This window comes from Phyllostomus hastatus, unplaced genomic scaffold (genome assembly GCF_019186645.2).
Source record: "Phyllostomus hastatus isolate PE091 unplaced genomic scaffold, TTU_PhHast_1.1 phas_scaffold_501, whole genome shotgun sequence".
Lineage (NCBI taxonomy): Eukaryota > Metazoa > Chordata > Mammalia > Chiroptera > Phyllostomidae > Phyllostomus > Phyllostomus hastatus.
The window spans coordinates 8991361-9006766 of record NW_025334033.1 but is presented as its reverse complement, the minus strand read 5'-3'; the positions used below and the strand labels follow the sequence as shown (position 1 = coordinate 9006766).

At 46.8% G+C, this 15406-nt stretch overlaps 2 protein-coding genes across 3 annotated transcripts in view; one reads left to right on the top strand and one right to left on the bottom strand.

Moving 5' to 3' along the window:
* Positions 1-403: 403 nt before the first annotated feature.
* Positions 404-7256, bottom strand: ZFYVE19 (zinc finger FYVE-type containing 19). 2 transcript variants are annotated; one of them, XM_045822303.1, is made up of 11 exons: positions 7107-7256; positions 5681-5802; positions 5462-5515; positions 4957-5075; positions 4726-4871; positions 4281-4389; positions 2468-2677; positions 1981-2060; positions 1569-1667; positions 1309-1469; positions 404-1224 (listed from the first exon to the last, which is right to left on the bottom strand). In XM_045822303.1, the coding sequence occupies exons 1-11, from the start codon at positions 7158-7160 to the stop codon at positions 1146-1148; spliced, it is 1233 nt and encodes a 410-aa protein (XP_045678259.1). In that variant the 5' UTR covers positions 7161-7256; the 3' UTR covers positions 404-1145. The 2 variants fall into 2 exon arrangements, with proteins under 2 accessions (XP_045678259.1, XP_045678260.1); XM_045822304.1 differs by having other exon boundaries at positions 408-1224; positions 1309-1436.
* Positions 7257-7472: 216 nt separating this feature from the next.
* DNAJC17 (DnaJ heat shock protein family (Hsp40) member C17) overlaps positions 7473-15406 on the top strand; it is a 29169-nt gene continuing 21235 nt past the window's right edge. The window contains exon 1 of the mRNA XM_045822305.1: positions 7473-7610. Within this exon, the coding sequence (XP_045678261.1) occupies positions 7533-7610 (78 nt within the window). The 5' untranslated portion in view covers positions 7473-7532. The remainder of the gene's footprint in view (positions 7611-15406) is intronic.

Below are 15406 nucleotides of genomic sequence, written 5' to 3'. Positions count from 1 at the left end.
GGGGTGATGTGATACACCAGCATCCTGCGTCACTGCACTCTATCCACACGCCCCATGCATCCAAACATCCAACCAGTCCTTGAGAATTTAAAGATGAAGGTCACAATTCTACTTCAGGGAGACCACAATCCACCAAGGCCCAGAGGCTAAGACACAAAGCATCCTGGCATCAACGAGAAGAGCCCAAGTGGCAAAGACTAGTGTTGAATCTCAGAGAGGTAATGGGAAAAAACTTGGATCTGGGGCATCGGGGAAGCCTAAACCCTCCTACCCCCTAAATGATGCAGGCAGGAGGCCTGAGGTTGAGGACTCTTCCTGGAGCTGGCTCCAGCCAGAGGAAGAGAAAAAGAAAGGGCTAAGCAGAGGGCTGTGAAGGGGTACAGGGTAAGAGGTCAGGGGTCAGGTCAGGAAGGAGTTGCTGGAAACAGACACTGAGTCAGCACAGCGGCAGGCTGGGACAGGAGCCCTGGGAGGCAGTGCCCTTCGGGAGGAGGGCAGAAAGCAGGGTCTGTATCCATTGTTTGTGCGTCTGGGGTCTGCGGGGTCTGCGTGCTAGAGGCCGACAGCCCAATGTGGGGGCGACTAAGGGCCAAGCTGGGCTGCCCAGAGCAGGATGCACAGTTCAGCTCAGATGAACGAATATTCACACCTACTGCCCACGAGGCCTCCGAGAGGGGGTTACTGTTCCAGGCTGGAGAATCTTACTTGAGGGCAGAGTCCTTTCCGTCTCTCCACAGGACTGGACTTAGAGCCTACTCTGCCTTTACCCCCTAAGGGCCCAGACTCAGGGTCCACAGGATTCTAGAGATAAAAGATGCTGAGTCCAAGGAGCGAACACACTTTATTTGATACACTAAGTGCTAGGGCACTTGAGCAGGTTTCAAGGCTCATCCTCAGATTCAGTTTGGTCTTTCCAGTCCGAGCTCTGCTGGTAGAGGGCTCCGGCCGTCTGCCTCCCTCTGGCTCCTCCATTCAGCATCTCTGATGGAAAGTCTTTCCTCTTTCCAGGGACACCGAGCCTCAGGACAGGGTGTACCCCTGAGCAGCCTAGCCCGACATGCTCTCCCAGCAGACACCCTGAGGCTGGGCCCAGAAGTGGCTGTCACAGCCTGTGTGACTGCCTTTCCTGGAGGACCAGGGTTTCCTCAGTGCACTTGGCCTGCATGTGGGGGGCGGTAAGCAGATGTCTGGTGCTCTTTAAGTTCAAAGGCATCATGGCCTTCCCTGTGGAACAAGGAGATGCAGATCAGAGATCACAGGTAGGCCTTGAGCACTAAAAGTCCCGCAGAACATTCCACCTGCACCCACCGGAAGCAGCGGACACAGTAGAGGTCTCCATCGCAGCCAGCGCAGCGCAGGGTGGCGTCTTCATTGCAGATGCAGCACCAGGGGAGCTCTTCTTCCTCAGCTGCAGGCCTGGGGGCCGTGGCCTGTGCCTTTGGGGAGCAGAGGGGAATGGGGGAAGGTACCTGATGGGGTATGGGTGGGAGGGCGGCTCCCGGGGCAGTTGGCCAGTCAAGAGGGAGCATGTGGAAACCACCCAGGGGTTTGTCTGGGGCTTTTCTCACCTCAGGCTCTGCCCTGCAGGCCTTGGCCTGGGCTTGGAGAACTGGCTCTGCAGGGATGTTAAAGCCGCTTGCCTCGTCCAGGGCAGCTTCTTCAGTGAGCTGTGGACAGGGCAAAGAGGTACAGCTCCTCACTCGTGGCCCAGGTCTGCCCCCACACCCCCGAAGGGTCTGTGGCCTTAGCTTCTCAACCCGTCTTCCTTTATCTGGTGCTTGTGGCTGCTGACACCCCATCTCAAGGGGCCAGGGTACAAGTCTGGGTCACAGGGACAGGGTGGCCCCAGCTAGAACAGCAGCTGTGGAGTGACTGGCCATTCAGTCCCAGAGTGGAGGCAGGTTGAACAGGGCCAGGTGGGTGGTGGGGCAATGAGGCAGGGACAGGGCAGAGGTGGTCGGGTGGGTGGGGCAGGCTCACCTGTTGCAGGACTCTCTGGATAGTTTTCTCCTCATCCTCACTGTCATCACTGTCTGGGAGATGATAGTCTTGGAGGGTCACTTGAAGAGGGACAGAGGTAAGAGCAAGGGAGGAGGAGTGAGGTTGAGAGTTTGCCTGAGTGGCTGTTCTCTTGCCACCAGGACCTGGTTCGGTTTCCAGGGCACTTGTTCCAGAGCTGAGCAGTCTCTGCAGCCAAACTGACCAGACTCTGCCCCTCCCTGCTCCACCCTGCGGGGCTGGGGGCGGGAACAAAAGGCTCTGCGCCTGACAGGACTAAGGGTCCCCTGCCCACTGATGGCTGCCACTTATTCCTCCACCACTGCCTTGTTCCAGTTGTCCTCCGGGCTCTGGGCAGAGCTCCACAGACCCCTGGGCACAGGGACCCCCAGCACCTCACTGAGCCTGGCAGCCATTCTGCAGAGCTTGGCTTGGGGGTGGAGGTCAGGGGCTGCTCCCCAGTCTCTACCTCTGTCAGGGTCCTGTCCTTGCAGCACAGCCAGGCGTTTGGCAAGGGCCAGAATCTGCTCCTGCCTCGAGTTCTCCTCCTGCAGCTTGGCTGCTGCTTCTGCCAGCAGCCTGCTCTTCTCCCCATCCAGGGAGCAGGTGGCCTGCCCCTTGGAATCAGTGCTCTGGCCCCCTGGTCCGCCCTGGTTGAGGTCATTCTGGATGGATGTACCTGGAAGGAGCAGTGCAGTCAGAGAGGCAGAGACATTCCAAGATCTCTCATCAGGAGCCACTAAGCCCATTTCTCAACTTTTTAATAAAAACCCACATATCGTCAGCTTTTTGTTCAGCACTAGCTCCTGTGGTTTATGCTACAAGTGAGTATTTCCTCCATTTTTCTCCCAATGTAAAAAACTGGTGATCTTAGATGTTTTTTCAACCACATTCGTCCCCACCCACCTGATATTTTAACAGGCTGTCCTTAGGAAAGGGATCAGGACACGGGGAGGCCAAGGTTCAGCTGGCGCCCCTGCCCTACAGGCTGGAACTGTCATTTCCAGGGAGCAGCACAGAGCAGACATGACAGAATCTGAGGTCTTGTGTATTGCTAGTTTAGAAGAATTTTGCGAGAGTGGGTATGGCTTTGACATGTTCTCTTCAGCTCAGTCTTAGGGCAAGAGTTTTGAAAGCAGACAGCTTTGGGTTCAAGTCCTAGCTTTGTTACTTAATAGCTGTGACCTTGATCAAGTCCTTAAGCTTACCAGGTCTCAGTTTCCTCACTTATACAGTGCGGGTAATAACAGCATGTACCTCATGGGATTGCTGAGGATGTTTGATGAGACTGTGTCACTAAGGCAGGGTTTCTCAATGTCGGTTCTGTTGACATTCTGGGCAGGATAAGTCTTTGCTGTGGAGCTCTCCTGTGCACTGTGTGACGTTTTAGCAGCACCCCTAGCTTCTGCTCACCAGATGCCAGCTATACTTTCTGAGTTGTGATAATCAAAGGGTCTCTAGACATTGTCAAATGGACCCTGACAGGGGCTGAAAACCACTGTTCTGAAGCCTTTGAAGAGCACAGTCCAACAGGATTTTTTATGATGATGGAAATATTCCATATCATGGTTACATTTGTGCTGTCCAAGATGGTAGCCAGCACTTGAAATATGGCCAGTACCGCTAAGGGGACCAAATTTTAATTAAATTATTTATTTTTAAAGATTTTATTTATCCATTATTAGAGAGGGGAAGGGAGGAAGAGAGGAACATCAGTGTGTGGTTGCCTCTTTGTGCACCCCCCCACCAGGGACCTGGCCCACAACCCAGGCACGTGCTCTGACTGGGAATGGAACCAGTGACCCTCTGGTTTGCAGGCCAATGCTCAATCTACTGAGCCACACCAGGGCTGAATTTTAGTGAAATTTAAATAGCCTCTTCCTCCTCCTTAGCATCATCATTCAAAGAACATTCGCTGAGCACTTATTGTGAGCCAGGCAGGGTCCTAAGAGCTTATTGGATTATTTCATTTACTCCACACAACTTCCCCATGAGGCTGGTTTTACCACATGCACCTCCATTTTACAGATGAGGAAAGTGACACTTTCCCAGGGTCACACAACTAGTAAGCCGTAGGACAGAGAATCCCTGACTGATTCTAAAGCCCACACACTCACCCACGAGGCTTATATTGGCTCCCAATGAAGTAAACACTCAATAAATGGTATCTCTTATAGTGTTGATTGTTCTCTGATTTCTGTTCACCTCCCAAAGGGTGGGTAGCTGACCCCCCCACCTGGGGAGAGAGGGCCGGTCCCTGGGGGCCCAGGTGGAGAAGTTACCTTGGCCTCCTCGCTCCCAGCTCTCATCAATAGCCACCTCTGCGGTCAGCCGTGTCAGCAGATCCTGTGCTTGCTGGGCCTGGGTCCTGGTATCTGGTGTTTGATGCACCTGCTCAGAGGGGAGAGCCTCAGTGGGGATTAGGATGTGGGGAAGCCATACCTTAAGGTCTGGAGCAGTCTATGTCAGAGGTCAATGCTGGAGTTCCCAAAGCTCAGAGAAAGGGGGATTAATCCAGGGCCCACAAAATCGAATAGGTCTGACATTGCCCAATAGGGCTGAGGGGCCACTCTTTCCTGCCCCATCCAAACCTGCCTGTTTCTAGTTCCTTGGCCTGGCAGCAGACCTTAGAATCTGGAGTTGGGGGTCAGAAGCGTGCCAACTCCTACAGAGTACTTAGGCATATAAGTACTAGGACCCCCTTCCCTCTCAAGCCATAGCACTTACCGGCTGGGAGGTCCGAGAAGGTGGAACTCTGCCTTGCAGTGCAGCAAGCCGTGCCTCCATCTCCCGGGTGGAAGGGATGGAACCCTGGGGTTCATCTCTGAGCGCAGCCAGCCTGGCTTCTATCTCTGCCTGTGAGGGCACTGACTCTGCAAGTGGCATGGGGAACCATGTAAGATCCAGAGAAATCCCAGTACCCGGAGCCTTTAGGCCATGCTGCCTGCCTGTACTCACTGGGTTTCTTTTCCTGGCGGAGCCGTGCTAGGCGCTCAGCGATGAGTTGGTCTTGCTTGGTCAGTCCCTGCCTCTGGGGAGCGTCGGGCTTCTGCTTGGCTTCCAAGGCTGCCACGCGCCTGGCAGGACATGGGATAAATGCTCTTGGAGAAGGCAGAAAGGAGGGGTGAAGGAACCCACTCACTTTTTCCTATTCAAATCATTCTAGGCACCTAGAGAGGCCTTTGATGAACAATCTTCTGTGGCCCTCAGCACACTGTCCTGCAACTCAACCTAGCTGCCCAGATGGAGGGTCCAAGTGACAGGGCAATGTCTATCAAGAACTTTCTCTGGGGAGAGGGCTAATGAACTGCTTTCTGATCTCAAGAAGTCAGGCAGGAGCCTGGGAGGTGGATATTCTCCTGACCCCGTGTTCATCTGATCTAGAGAATGGGAAGAGAGCACTGCCCTGGGGCTCCTTTGTCTTTTCCCCATCCACATTTGTCTCTGTCCCTTCACCACTTACTTCTTATAGTTCTGAGGTGGTGACCACTTGGAGGCATTGGCAGGAGAAGATCCTCTGTAGGAAAGAAATCTGGTTTCAGAAGTCCTGCCATCTGCCAGTCATTGCCACCGACCTCAAACACTCCCTGGGCTGACTTCTGACCACAGAGCACAGGCTGCAAGGCCTGGCCAGCTGCCAGCTGCCATACCTGGCTGAATCCTCACCAAGTTGGCTCCTCACCTGGCTAGGACCTCATGGCATTGTTTGCAGACTTTCTGTTGGCTGTTCCCAGCCCGGGGCACCACTGCACTGAAGCTAAGGCAGCCAGAACAGTAGGCCCGGCCACAGTTCTTACAGCCATTCTGTAAGAAACACAAAGCAGCGTTATCCACCTCTCAGCTGCCCTTGCAGGCTCTTCCCTAGGTCTCTCTGAGCACACACACACAGAACACACTAAAGTTGTGACCAGCTGCTAGAAGAGGATGAAGAGTGGGGCCCCTGAGGCCTGGGGAGACACGAGGGTGGAGAGTAAAGTGATTCCTCAGTCTCCAGTCTTTCATTCAAATCAAGTCAAGCTTCACGCAAAATCTCCATGCTTTCTTTCTACTCTGTCTTCAATTCCCTGACACTGGAATGTAGAAGACAAATAGGCAAAGCCCCCTCCCTGCTCACTGACTCTTTAACAAAGGAGAATCAGAGAGAATGCAGAGCTCATGCCTCCTCTGTTCTAGCAGACCTGGAGGGAAGCCTGCCTCAGGATGGAATGATAATAATAGCCTCCATTTATTAAGCACTTACTGTGTGTCAGGCACTAAGCTTACTACTTAACATTCATCAGCTGATTTAATTCTCACAATTTCTATACACTATTTTATATGATCCTGATGCCCTATTTTAGGTGGGGTCAGAGAGGTTACATTACTCGCCCAAACACAGGTCACCCTGTGAATGAGACGGATTCTCTCTCTCCTCCTTTCCTTCTATCTCTAAAATCAATATCACTAATAAAAAGACAACAGAGCTCAAATTTGAATGCTGGCCACCCTGATTTCCAAATCTAGGTTTCTAAGTACTATCAGCCTCCTAACGTGCTCTTTATTCATCCTATTTAGTTCCTATCTCTTGGTCACAGCTGAAGCAGAGGAAGCCTGCAGTTTACCAGGGAAACCTGGATGGTCTGTGCTGAACACAGAGATTTTGCTATGGTGCCCTGCGGGCAGGAAAAAGGCCGGTAATCTAACTCAAGGAGCCTGGGAAAGGCAGGTTTAGTGATGATGAAGATTCCAGCGCGGAGAGAGTAACGGGGCTTGGGGTTGTAGAGAGTGTTATCACAGGGCTGCGGAGAAGCAGGGCTGAAGAGACGAAACAGCTGGTGCCTACACTTGGCACACAAAAAAGTCTAGCTTTCCAAAAACGACAGGAGCGTGCTTTACAGTTTATAGAGAACTTTCACCTCCAGCACTTCATTGGACCCACAACACCAGCCCCGCAAGCGAGGGAGCGTTAGTCCCATTTTACAGAAATGAAAACTAAGGCTCAGTGACTTAATCAAAACCATAGTGCTGGAAAGGGGCAGTAAAACCAATCTACGGGCTTCAAGTCCCGTGTTTTTCCCTCCACTCTGCGTCCTCCCTGGCCCTCCAGCGCACGGGGAGAGATGACTTGCCTCCTTCTTGAAAAAGGTGAACTTGACAGCGCAGCCGTAGCACCTACTCTCCATCCTGGTTTCCCGGCGTGGCGCGGCTTGGATCAGCAGAGCTGCGACCACACCTGCAAGGTTCAGGGCCCCTTGGACCTTCACTCAGCTCCGCCCCTTCCCCCCCCCCCCCGCCCACTCGCACCGTCCAGCTACGGTCTCCCGCAAAGGACTTGCGACCCCCCTACCCTGATCGGAGAGCGACAGCGGCGGGAGCCGGGGACTGCTGGGAGTCGTAGTTCATTCACTGTGGCCCGCTTCCCTCAGAGGCAGTCAAGCTCGACCCGGAACACATTTCCCAGGAGGCTAAGCGTCATTCAGCCTGAGCAGCGCCGACAGTCCTCGCGCACGCCTAGACTTGGGAGTTGTAGTACGAGTCCAGTCAGGGTTGGAACCATGGCGGTGACCAAGGAGCTCTTACAGATGGACTTGTACGCGTTGCTAGGTATTGAGGAGAAGGCAGCGGACAAGGAGGTGAGAACGGTGGCGAGGAGAGCCAGTGGCGAGGAGAGCCAGTCTCGAGAGGTCTGGCAGCCCTCCCTGTCTTGGCATCTAACCCGCAGCTGGCACCCACTTTCTAGGTTCGACCGGGCCCTGGGCCGGTAGCGAGGGGAGGCTTGACGGCTTCAGAAGGTGGGCTACTAGACCATTCGAGGGTGCTCTGGGAGCCTCACGAGCAAGAGGGGATCATAGAAGGGAGGCTCCTCGTGCGGGGTACTCTGCTGTCCCTCTGGCCCTTGTCTAGCAGAGGCGGCAGGGTGAGCCGAAGAGGGAACCCTAGTCTCCTCCCTGGGCCTGCGCAGGGTTAGTTCGCCTCTAATTCCGTTTGTCTTGACTGTAGATATTTAAGTCTCTTCTGAAAGCTGATTTAACTCCTCTTGGAGCCTAGGTCTCAAGGCCCCTCCACTCCTTTTCACCTCCTCCTTGACGTTGACACTTGTGGCTCTGCCATCTCTAATTTCTTTTCCACCCCTCCCCATTGACTCTTTTCAAGTAACAGATGCTCAGGTGTGGTCCTCTACATTTGCTAGTGGGCCAAAGGAAGGAGGACCAGGAGGGTAAGGCAGATGGCCTGAAGTTCCACAGGAAGTTGTTGATAAAGGTGCCAGGGAGTGGGACACTGGTCAAGCTGTAATTAATATTTTTGTTATTGCCCTGGCTGGTGTAGCTCAGTGGATTGAGCCTAGGCTGCAAACCAAAGGGTCGCCAGTTCGATTCCCAGTCAGGGCATATGCCTGGGTTGCTGGCCAGGTCCCCATTGGAGCGGCGGGGGGCGCGGGAGAGACAACCGCACATTGATATTTCTCTCCTTCTCTTCCCTTCGCTCTAAAAATGAATAAATAAAATCTTAAAAAAAATAAATAAGATGTCCCTGGAGCAAAGGAAGGGCAGGTAACGTCATACTGCTTTCCACAGTGGCTGCACCAATCTGCATTCCTACATTCCCTCCAACAGTGCAGGAGAGTTCCCCTTTCTCCACATTCTCACCAGTACTTGTTTGTTGATTTATTGATGATAGCCATTCTGACTGTTGTGTGGTGATATCTCATCATGGTTTTCTTTTCTTTGTTTATCCTCACCTGAGGACATTTTTTAAATTGCTTTTAGAGAGAGAGGAAGGGAGAGAGGAACATCGATATGAAAGAGAATTGTTGATTTGGTTGCCTCCCATTCGCCCCCAGCCCATACCAGGACTGGAGATCCAGCCACGACCTAGGCATGTGCCCTGACTAGGGATCTAACCACAACCTTTTGGTCACAGGATAAGGCTCCAACCACCTGAGCCACACTGGCCAGGGCTGTCATTGTGCTTTTTTAATTGCATTTGTTGATGCAATTAAAGGTTGATCATTTTTTCATATGTCTATTGGCCATCTGTAGGTCTTCTCTGGAGAAATGTCTAATTGGGTCCTCTGCTGACTTTTTAATTGGATTTTATTTTAGTGTTGAGTTATATGAGTTCTTTATATTTTTGGATATTAATCCCTTATCAGATGTATTATTGGCGAATAAGTTCTCCCAGTCAGTGATTTTTTTTTTCATTTTGTTGATGGTTTCCTTTGTTGTGCAAAAACTTTAGTTTAATATAGTACCATTTGTTTATTTTTTATTTTATTTCCCTTGCGCTAAGAGATATATTAGAAAAATATTGCTACAAGAAATGTGCAAGATTTTACTGCCTAGATTTTTTTCTATCTAGGATTTTTATGATTTTCAGTCTAACATTTAAGTCTTTTATCTATTTTGAGTTTATTCTTCTGTATGGTGTAAGAAGGTGTCTAGCTTCATTTTTTTGCACATATCTGTCTAATTTTCCCAACACTATCGAATAGACTATCTTTACTTCATTGTATGTTCTTGCTTCCTTTGTCCAATACTGTATTGTTTGACTATAAAGGCATAGGTTTATTTCTGTGTTATCTAGTCTGTTCCATTGACCTCTGTGTCTGTTTTCATGCCTGTACCATGTTGTTTTGGTTACTGTGGCCTTGTAGTGTAGTTTGATATCAGGTAGCATGATTCCTTCAATTTTGTTCTTCTTTCTCAAGAATGCTGTGGCTCTTCTGAGTCTTTGGTAGTTCCATGTAAATTTTTGGAATGTTTGTTCTAGTTCTATGAAATACACCATTGGGATCTTGATAGGAATTGCATTGAATCTATACATTGCTTTGGATAGTATGGACATTTTAATGATGATAATTTTTCCTGTGCATGACCATGGTATGTGCTTCCACTTCTTTTTATGTTCTTCAGTTTTTTTCTTCAGTGTCTTATAATTTTCTGAGTACAGGTGTTTTACATCCTTGGTTAAATTTATTCCTAGGTACTGAATTTTTCGGACTGATAAGACACACCAGACCATAAGATGCACCTAGGTTTTAGAGGAGGAAAATAGGAAAACAATTTTTGAAGCAAAAAATGTGGTAAAATATTTAATAACATAAATAACATAGGCCACCCCCCCACACACACAGCGAGCTAGGTAAGCTACATTCGGACTATAAGACACACCCCCATTCCTCCCAAATTTGCAGGATATGTCTTATAGTCCCCAAAATATGGTATTTTATTTACTTTTGATGCAATTATAAATAGGATTGTATTCTTAGTTTCCCTTTCTGATAGTTCATTATTGGTATATAAAAATGCAATTGATTTCTGGATATTTTATATCTTGTTAATTTACTGAATTCATTTATCAGTTCTAGTAGTGTTTTGGTGGAATCTTTAGGGTTCTTTATGTACAGTATCATGATATTTGCAAATAATGACAGTTTTACTTCTTTTTTTCCAATTTGGATGCCTTTTATTTCCTCTTTTTATCTGGCTGCTGTGGCTGGGACTTCTTATTCTATGTTGAATAAGAGGTGAAAGCGGACATCCATGCCTTGTTCCCAGCCTTAAGGGAAACGCTTGTAGTTCTTGCCCATTGAGTATGATGTTGGCTATGGGTTTGTCATACATGGCCTTTATTGCATTGAGGTATGTTCCCGATATTCCCACTTTGCTAAGAGTTTTTATCATAAATACGTGATGAATTTTGTCAAATGCTTTTTCTACATCTATTTATGTGATTTTGTGGGTTTTCCCCTTCATTTTGTTTATGTGGTGTATCATGATTATTGGTTTGCAGCTATTGTACCAGCCCTGCATCACTGGAATAAATCCCACTTGATCATGTTGTATGATCTTTTTAATGTATTGCTGGATCTGGTTTGGTAATATTTTGTTGAGGATTTCAGCATCTATGTTCATCAGGGATATTGACTGATAATTTTCTTTCTTTGCAGTGTTTTTATCTGGTTTTAGAGTTAGGATAATGCTGGCCTTATAAAATAAACTTTGGTGTTTTCCCTCCTCTTGATTTTTTTTGGAATAGTTTCAGATGGATAGATGTTAGTTCTTTGAATGTTTGATGAAATTTACCTATGAAGCCATCCAGTTCAGAACTTTTGTTATTGGGAGTTTTTTGATTACTGCTTTAAATTGTCGTAATCTGTCTATTCAGATTCTCTGATTCGGTTTTGGAAGATTTTGCGTTTCTAAGAAATTTATACATTTCATCCAGATTGTCCATATATTTGTAATAATTTCTTACAATCCTTTGTATTTCTTAGGTGTCATTTATTACTTCTCTTTCATTTTCTGATTTTATTTATTTGGGTCCTCTCTCTTTTTCTCTTGAGGAGTGTAGTTAAAGGTTTGTCAATCTCGTTTAGCTTTTCAAAGAACCAGCTCTTGGTTTCATTGATCTTTTGTATTTTTTAGACTATATTTTACATCTGCTCTAATTTTTTTTTAATCCTTACCTGAAGATATGTTTATTGATTTTAGAGAGAAAGGAAGTGGGGGTGGGTAGAGAGAGAGAAACATTGATGTGAGAGAGAAACATCGAACCCGCAACTTAGGTATGTGCCCTGACTGGAAATTGAACCCCTGACCTTTTGGTGTATGGGATGATGCTCCAAACAACTAAGCCACCTGACCAGGACTGCTCTAATCTTTATTATTTCCTTTCTTCTACTCACTTTGGCCTTTGTTGTTCTTTTCCAAGTTCCTTTAAGTGTAAACTTACAATGTTTATTGGAGGTTTTTTGTTTCTTTTTAAAGATATTTTATTTATTGTTAGAGAGAGGGGAAGGAAGGGAGGAAGAGAGGGAGAGAAACACTGATATGTAAGAGAAACATTGATCGGTTGCCTCTGGCATGCCCCCAGTTGGGGACCTGGCCTAGTCCCAGGCATGTGCCCTGATCAGGTATTGAACCAGTGACCTTTCATTCTGTAGGATGATGCCCAAACCACTGAGCTACACCAGTCAGGACTTTTTTTGCTTCTTGAGATTGGCCTGTAATGCTGTGTAATGCTTTTAGGACTGCTTTTGCAGTGTCCTATAGATTTTAGGTTGTTGTGTTCTCATTTTCATTTGCTTCAAGATATCTTTTGTTGGCTTCCTTGATCTCATTGTTAAGCCATTCATTGTATAGTAAAATGTTATTTAGCCTTTATGTCTTTGTGTGTTTTTCATTTTTTTTCTTGTGGTTAATTTCTGGTGTCATACCATTATGGTCAGAGAAGATGCTTGATAGGATTTCAATCTTCTTAAATTTACTGAGACTTGTTTTGTGTACTAATGTGTTCTAGCCTAGAAAATTTCCATGTGTACTTGAAAAGAATGTATATTCTGCTGATCTGGGGTGAAATGTTCTGAAGATATTAATTAAATCCATCTGATCTAGTGTGTCTTTTAAGGCTGCTGTTTTCTGGTTGATCTTTTGTCTGGAAGATCCATCCATTGATATCAGTGGGATGTTGAAATTCCCCACTATGACTGTATTACTGTCAGTTTCTCCCTTTATGTCCATCAAGATTTGCTTCACATATTTAGGTGCTCCTATGTTGGGTGCATAATGTTTACTAAGGTTATATCTTCTTGTTGGATTGTTCCCTTTACCATTACGTAATATCCTTCTTTGTCTTTTACTATAGCCTTGATTTTAAAGTCTGTTTTGTCAAATATAAGTGTTGCTACCCAGCTCTTTTTCCTTTCCATTTGCATGAAAAATCTTTTTCCATCCCTTTACTGTAGTCTGTCTGGATCTTTCGTTTTGAGGTGGGTTTCTTGTAGACAGCATATATATGGGTCTTGTTTTCTTATCTATTTGGCTACCTTATATCTTTTGATTAGAGGACTTAAGCCATTTACATTTGAAGTGATTATCGATAGATACATGTTTATTGCCATTTCAATCTCTTAACTATGTTCCTCTGTTTTTTGTTTGTTTTTTTAAAGAAGGCCCTGTCACATTTCTTGGAACACTGGTTTGGTGGTAATTAACTTTTTTAGCTTGTTCTTGTCTTGGAAGCTCTTTGTTTCTCTTTCAATTTTAAATGACAGCCTTGCTGGGTGACGTGGTCTTGGTTGTAGGTCTTTGCTTTTCATCACTTTGAATATTTCATGCCAATCCCCTTTGGCCTGAAACGTTTCCATTGAGAAATCAGCTGTCAGTCTTAATGAGAGCTCCTTTGTAGGTAAATGTCTTCCTCTTGCTGCTTTTAAGATTTTCTCTTTGTCTTTAACCTTTGCCAGTTTAATTATGATGTGTCTTGGTGTGGGCCTCCTTGGGTTCATCTTGTTTGGGACTCTCTGTGCTTCCTGGACTTGTATGTCTTTTTCCTTCACCAGGTTAGGGAAGTTTTTTGTCATTATTTCTTCAAATAGGTTCTCAATCCCTTGCTCTCTTTCTCCTTGATGCGGATGTTGTTATGTTTCATGTTGTACCAAAGGTTACTTATCCTCATTTTTTAAATTATTTTTTCTTTTTTATGGTTTCTTTTTTATTTTTTAATATATTTTATTGATTATGCTATTACAGTTGTCCCATTACCCCCCTTCATTCCCTTCCACCCTGCACACCCTCTCCCACCCACATTCCCCACCTTTAGTTCATGTCCATGTGTCATAAGTTCTTTAGTTTCTACATTTCCCATACTATTCTTGCCCTCCTCCTGTCTATTTTCTACCTACATCTATGCTACTTATTCTCCGTCCTTTTTCCCCTCTCTCCTTCTCCCACTCCCCTGTTGCTAACCCTCCATTGTTCTCCGTCTCTGTGGGTCTGTTCCTGTTCTAGTTGTTTGCTTAGTTTCTTTTTGTTTTGTTTTAGGTGTGGTTGTTACTAACTGTGAGTTTGCTGTCATTTTACTGTATATGTTTTTATCTTCTTTTTCTTAGATAAGTCCCTTTAACATTTCATAAAATAAGGGCTTGGTGATGATGAACTCCTTTAACTTGAGCTTATTCGAGAAGCACTTATCTGCCCTTCCATTCTTTTTTTTTTTTTAAGATTTTATTTATTTATTTATTTTTAGGGAGGGAAGGGAGATAGAGAGAGAGGAACATCAATGTGCGGTTGCTGGGGGTTATGGCCTGCAGCCCAGACATGTACCCTGGCTGGGAATCAAACCTGGGACACTTTGGTTCCCAGCCCGCGCTCAATCCACTGAGCTACGCCAGCCAGGGCTTGCCCTTCCATTCTAAATGAAAGCTTTGCTGGATAGAGCAATCTAGGATGTAGGTCCTTGCCTTTTATGACTTGGAATACTTCTTTCCAGCCCCTTCTTGCCTGTAAGGTTTCTTTTGAGAAATCAGCTGACAGTCTGATGGGAACTCCTTTGTAGGTTGTCTCCTTATCTCTTGCTGCTTCTAGGATTCTCTCCTTCATTTTTACCTTGGCTAAAGGTAAAAATGTAATTATGATGTGCCTTGGTGTGTTCCTGCTTGGGTCCAACTTCCTTGGGACTCTCTGAGCTTCCTGGACTTCCTGGAAGTCTATTTCCTTTGCCAGATTGGGGAAGTTCTCCTTTATTATTTGTTCAAATAAGTTTTCCACTTGTTGCTCTTCCTCTTCCCCTTCTGGTACCCCTATAATTCGATGTTGGAACGTTTAAAGATGTTCTGGAGGTTCCTAAGCGTCTTCTCATTTTTTTGAATTCTTATTTCTCCATTCTTTTCTGTTTGGTTATTTCTTTCTTCCTTCTGGTTCACTCTATTGTTTTGAGTCCCAGTTTCCTTCCCATCACTATTGGTTCCCTGTGCATTTTCCTTCATTTCTCTTATCGTAGCCTGCATTTGTTCATCTAATTTATGACCAAAATCAACCAATTCTATGAACATCCTGATCATCAGTGCTTTGAACTGTGTATCTGATAGGTTGGCTCTCTCTTGGTCGCTTAAGAGTACTGATTCTGGGGCTTCCAATTCTGTTTGAGCCACCTGTTTTGTTTTTTTCTTTGGTCTAGTTGCACCTGTATGTATGAGGGGCAGAGCCTTAGGTATTCACCAGGGCGGGGCACCCCAGTGGCTGGGTTGTGGCATATGTGGGGGGTGGGGCCTGAGAGGGAACAATGGTATTTGCTCCGTTCTCCGTCAGACCTCAGTCCCTTCCGCCGCTTCCTCTGAGTAAACTGGGCCCTTCTGGTGCCAGTCCTGTGTGGGTGGGCTTGTGCACCCCATGGGACTTTCCAAGGACCTCTTCTGTGAGGCTGGGAGTCTCTCCCTGTACCTCAACCCCCACAGGTGTTTTCAGCCAGTGTCCCGAGGCTCTATTTCCCTACCCTGGGACCCTGGATTGCATGCAGCACCTTGCTTCACAATTGCCACCTTGCTGGGTCTGCCAGTTGCCACCCCTCTGACGGGGTCTGCCAATCACCGCTTACTTGCCCAAGGTCTGCCTGCTTCGGTCTTGCGCACCCAGGATGCTTTACACCA

Bases quoted from the DNA above. Each gene is read 5' to 3' on its own strand.
- ZFYVE19 (XM_045822303.1), bottom strand. From the start codon at position 7,160: ATGGAGAGTAGGTGCTACGGCTGCGCTGTCAAGTTCACCTTTTTCAAG. The intron at 5,803-7,106 runs GCAAGTCATCTC...TGTTTCTTACAG, and splicing joins TCACCTTTTTCAAGAAGGAG to AATGGCTGTAAGAACTGTGG. The intron at 2,061-2,467 runs GTAGAGACTGGG...TCCCTCTTCAAG, and splicing joins AGGACAGGACCCTGACAGAG to TGACCCTCCAAGACTATCAT.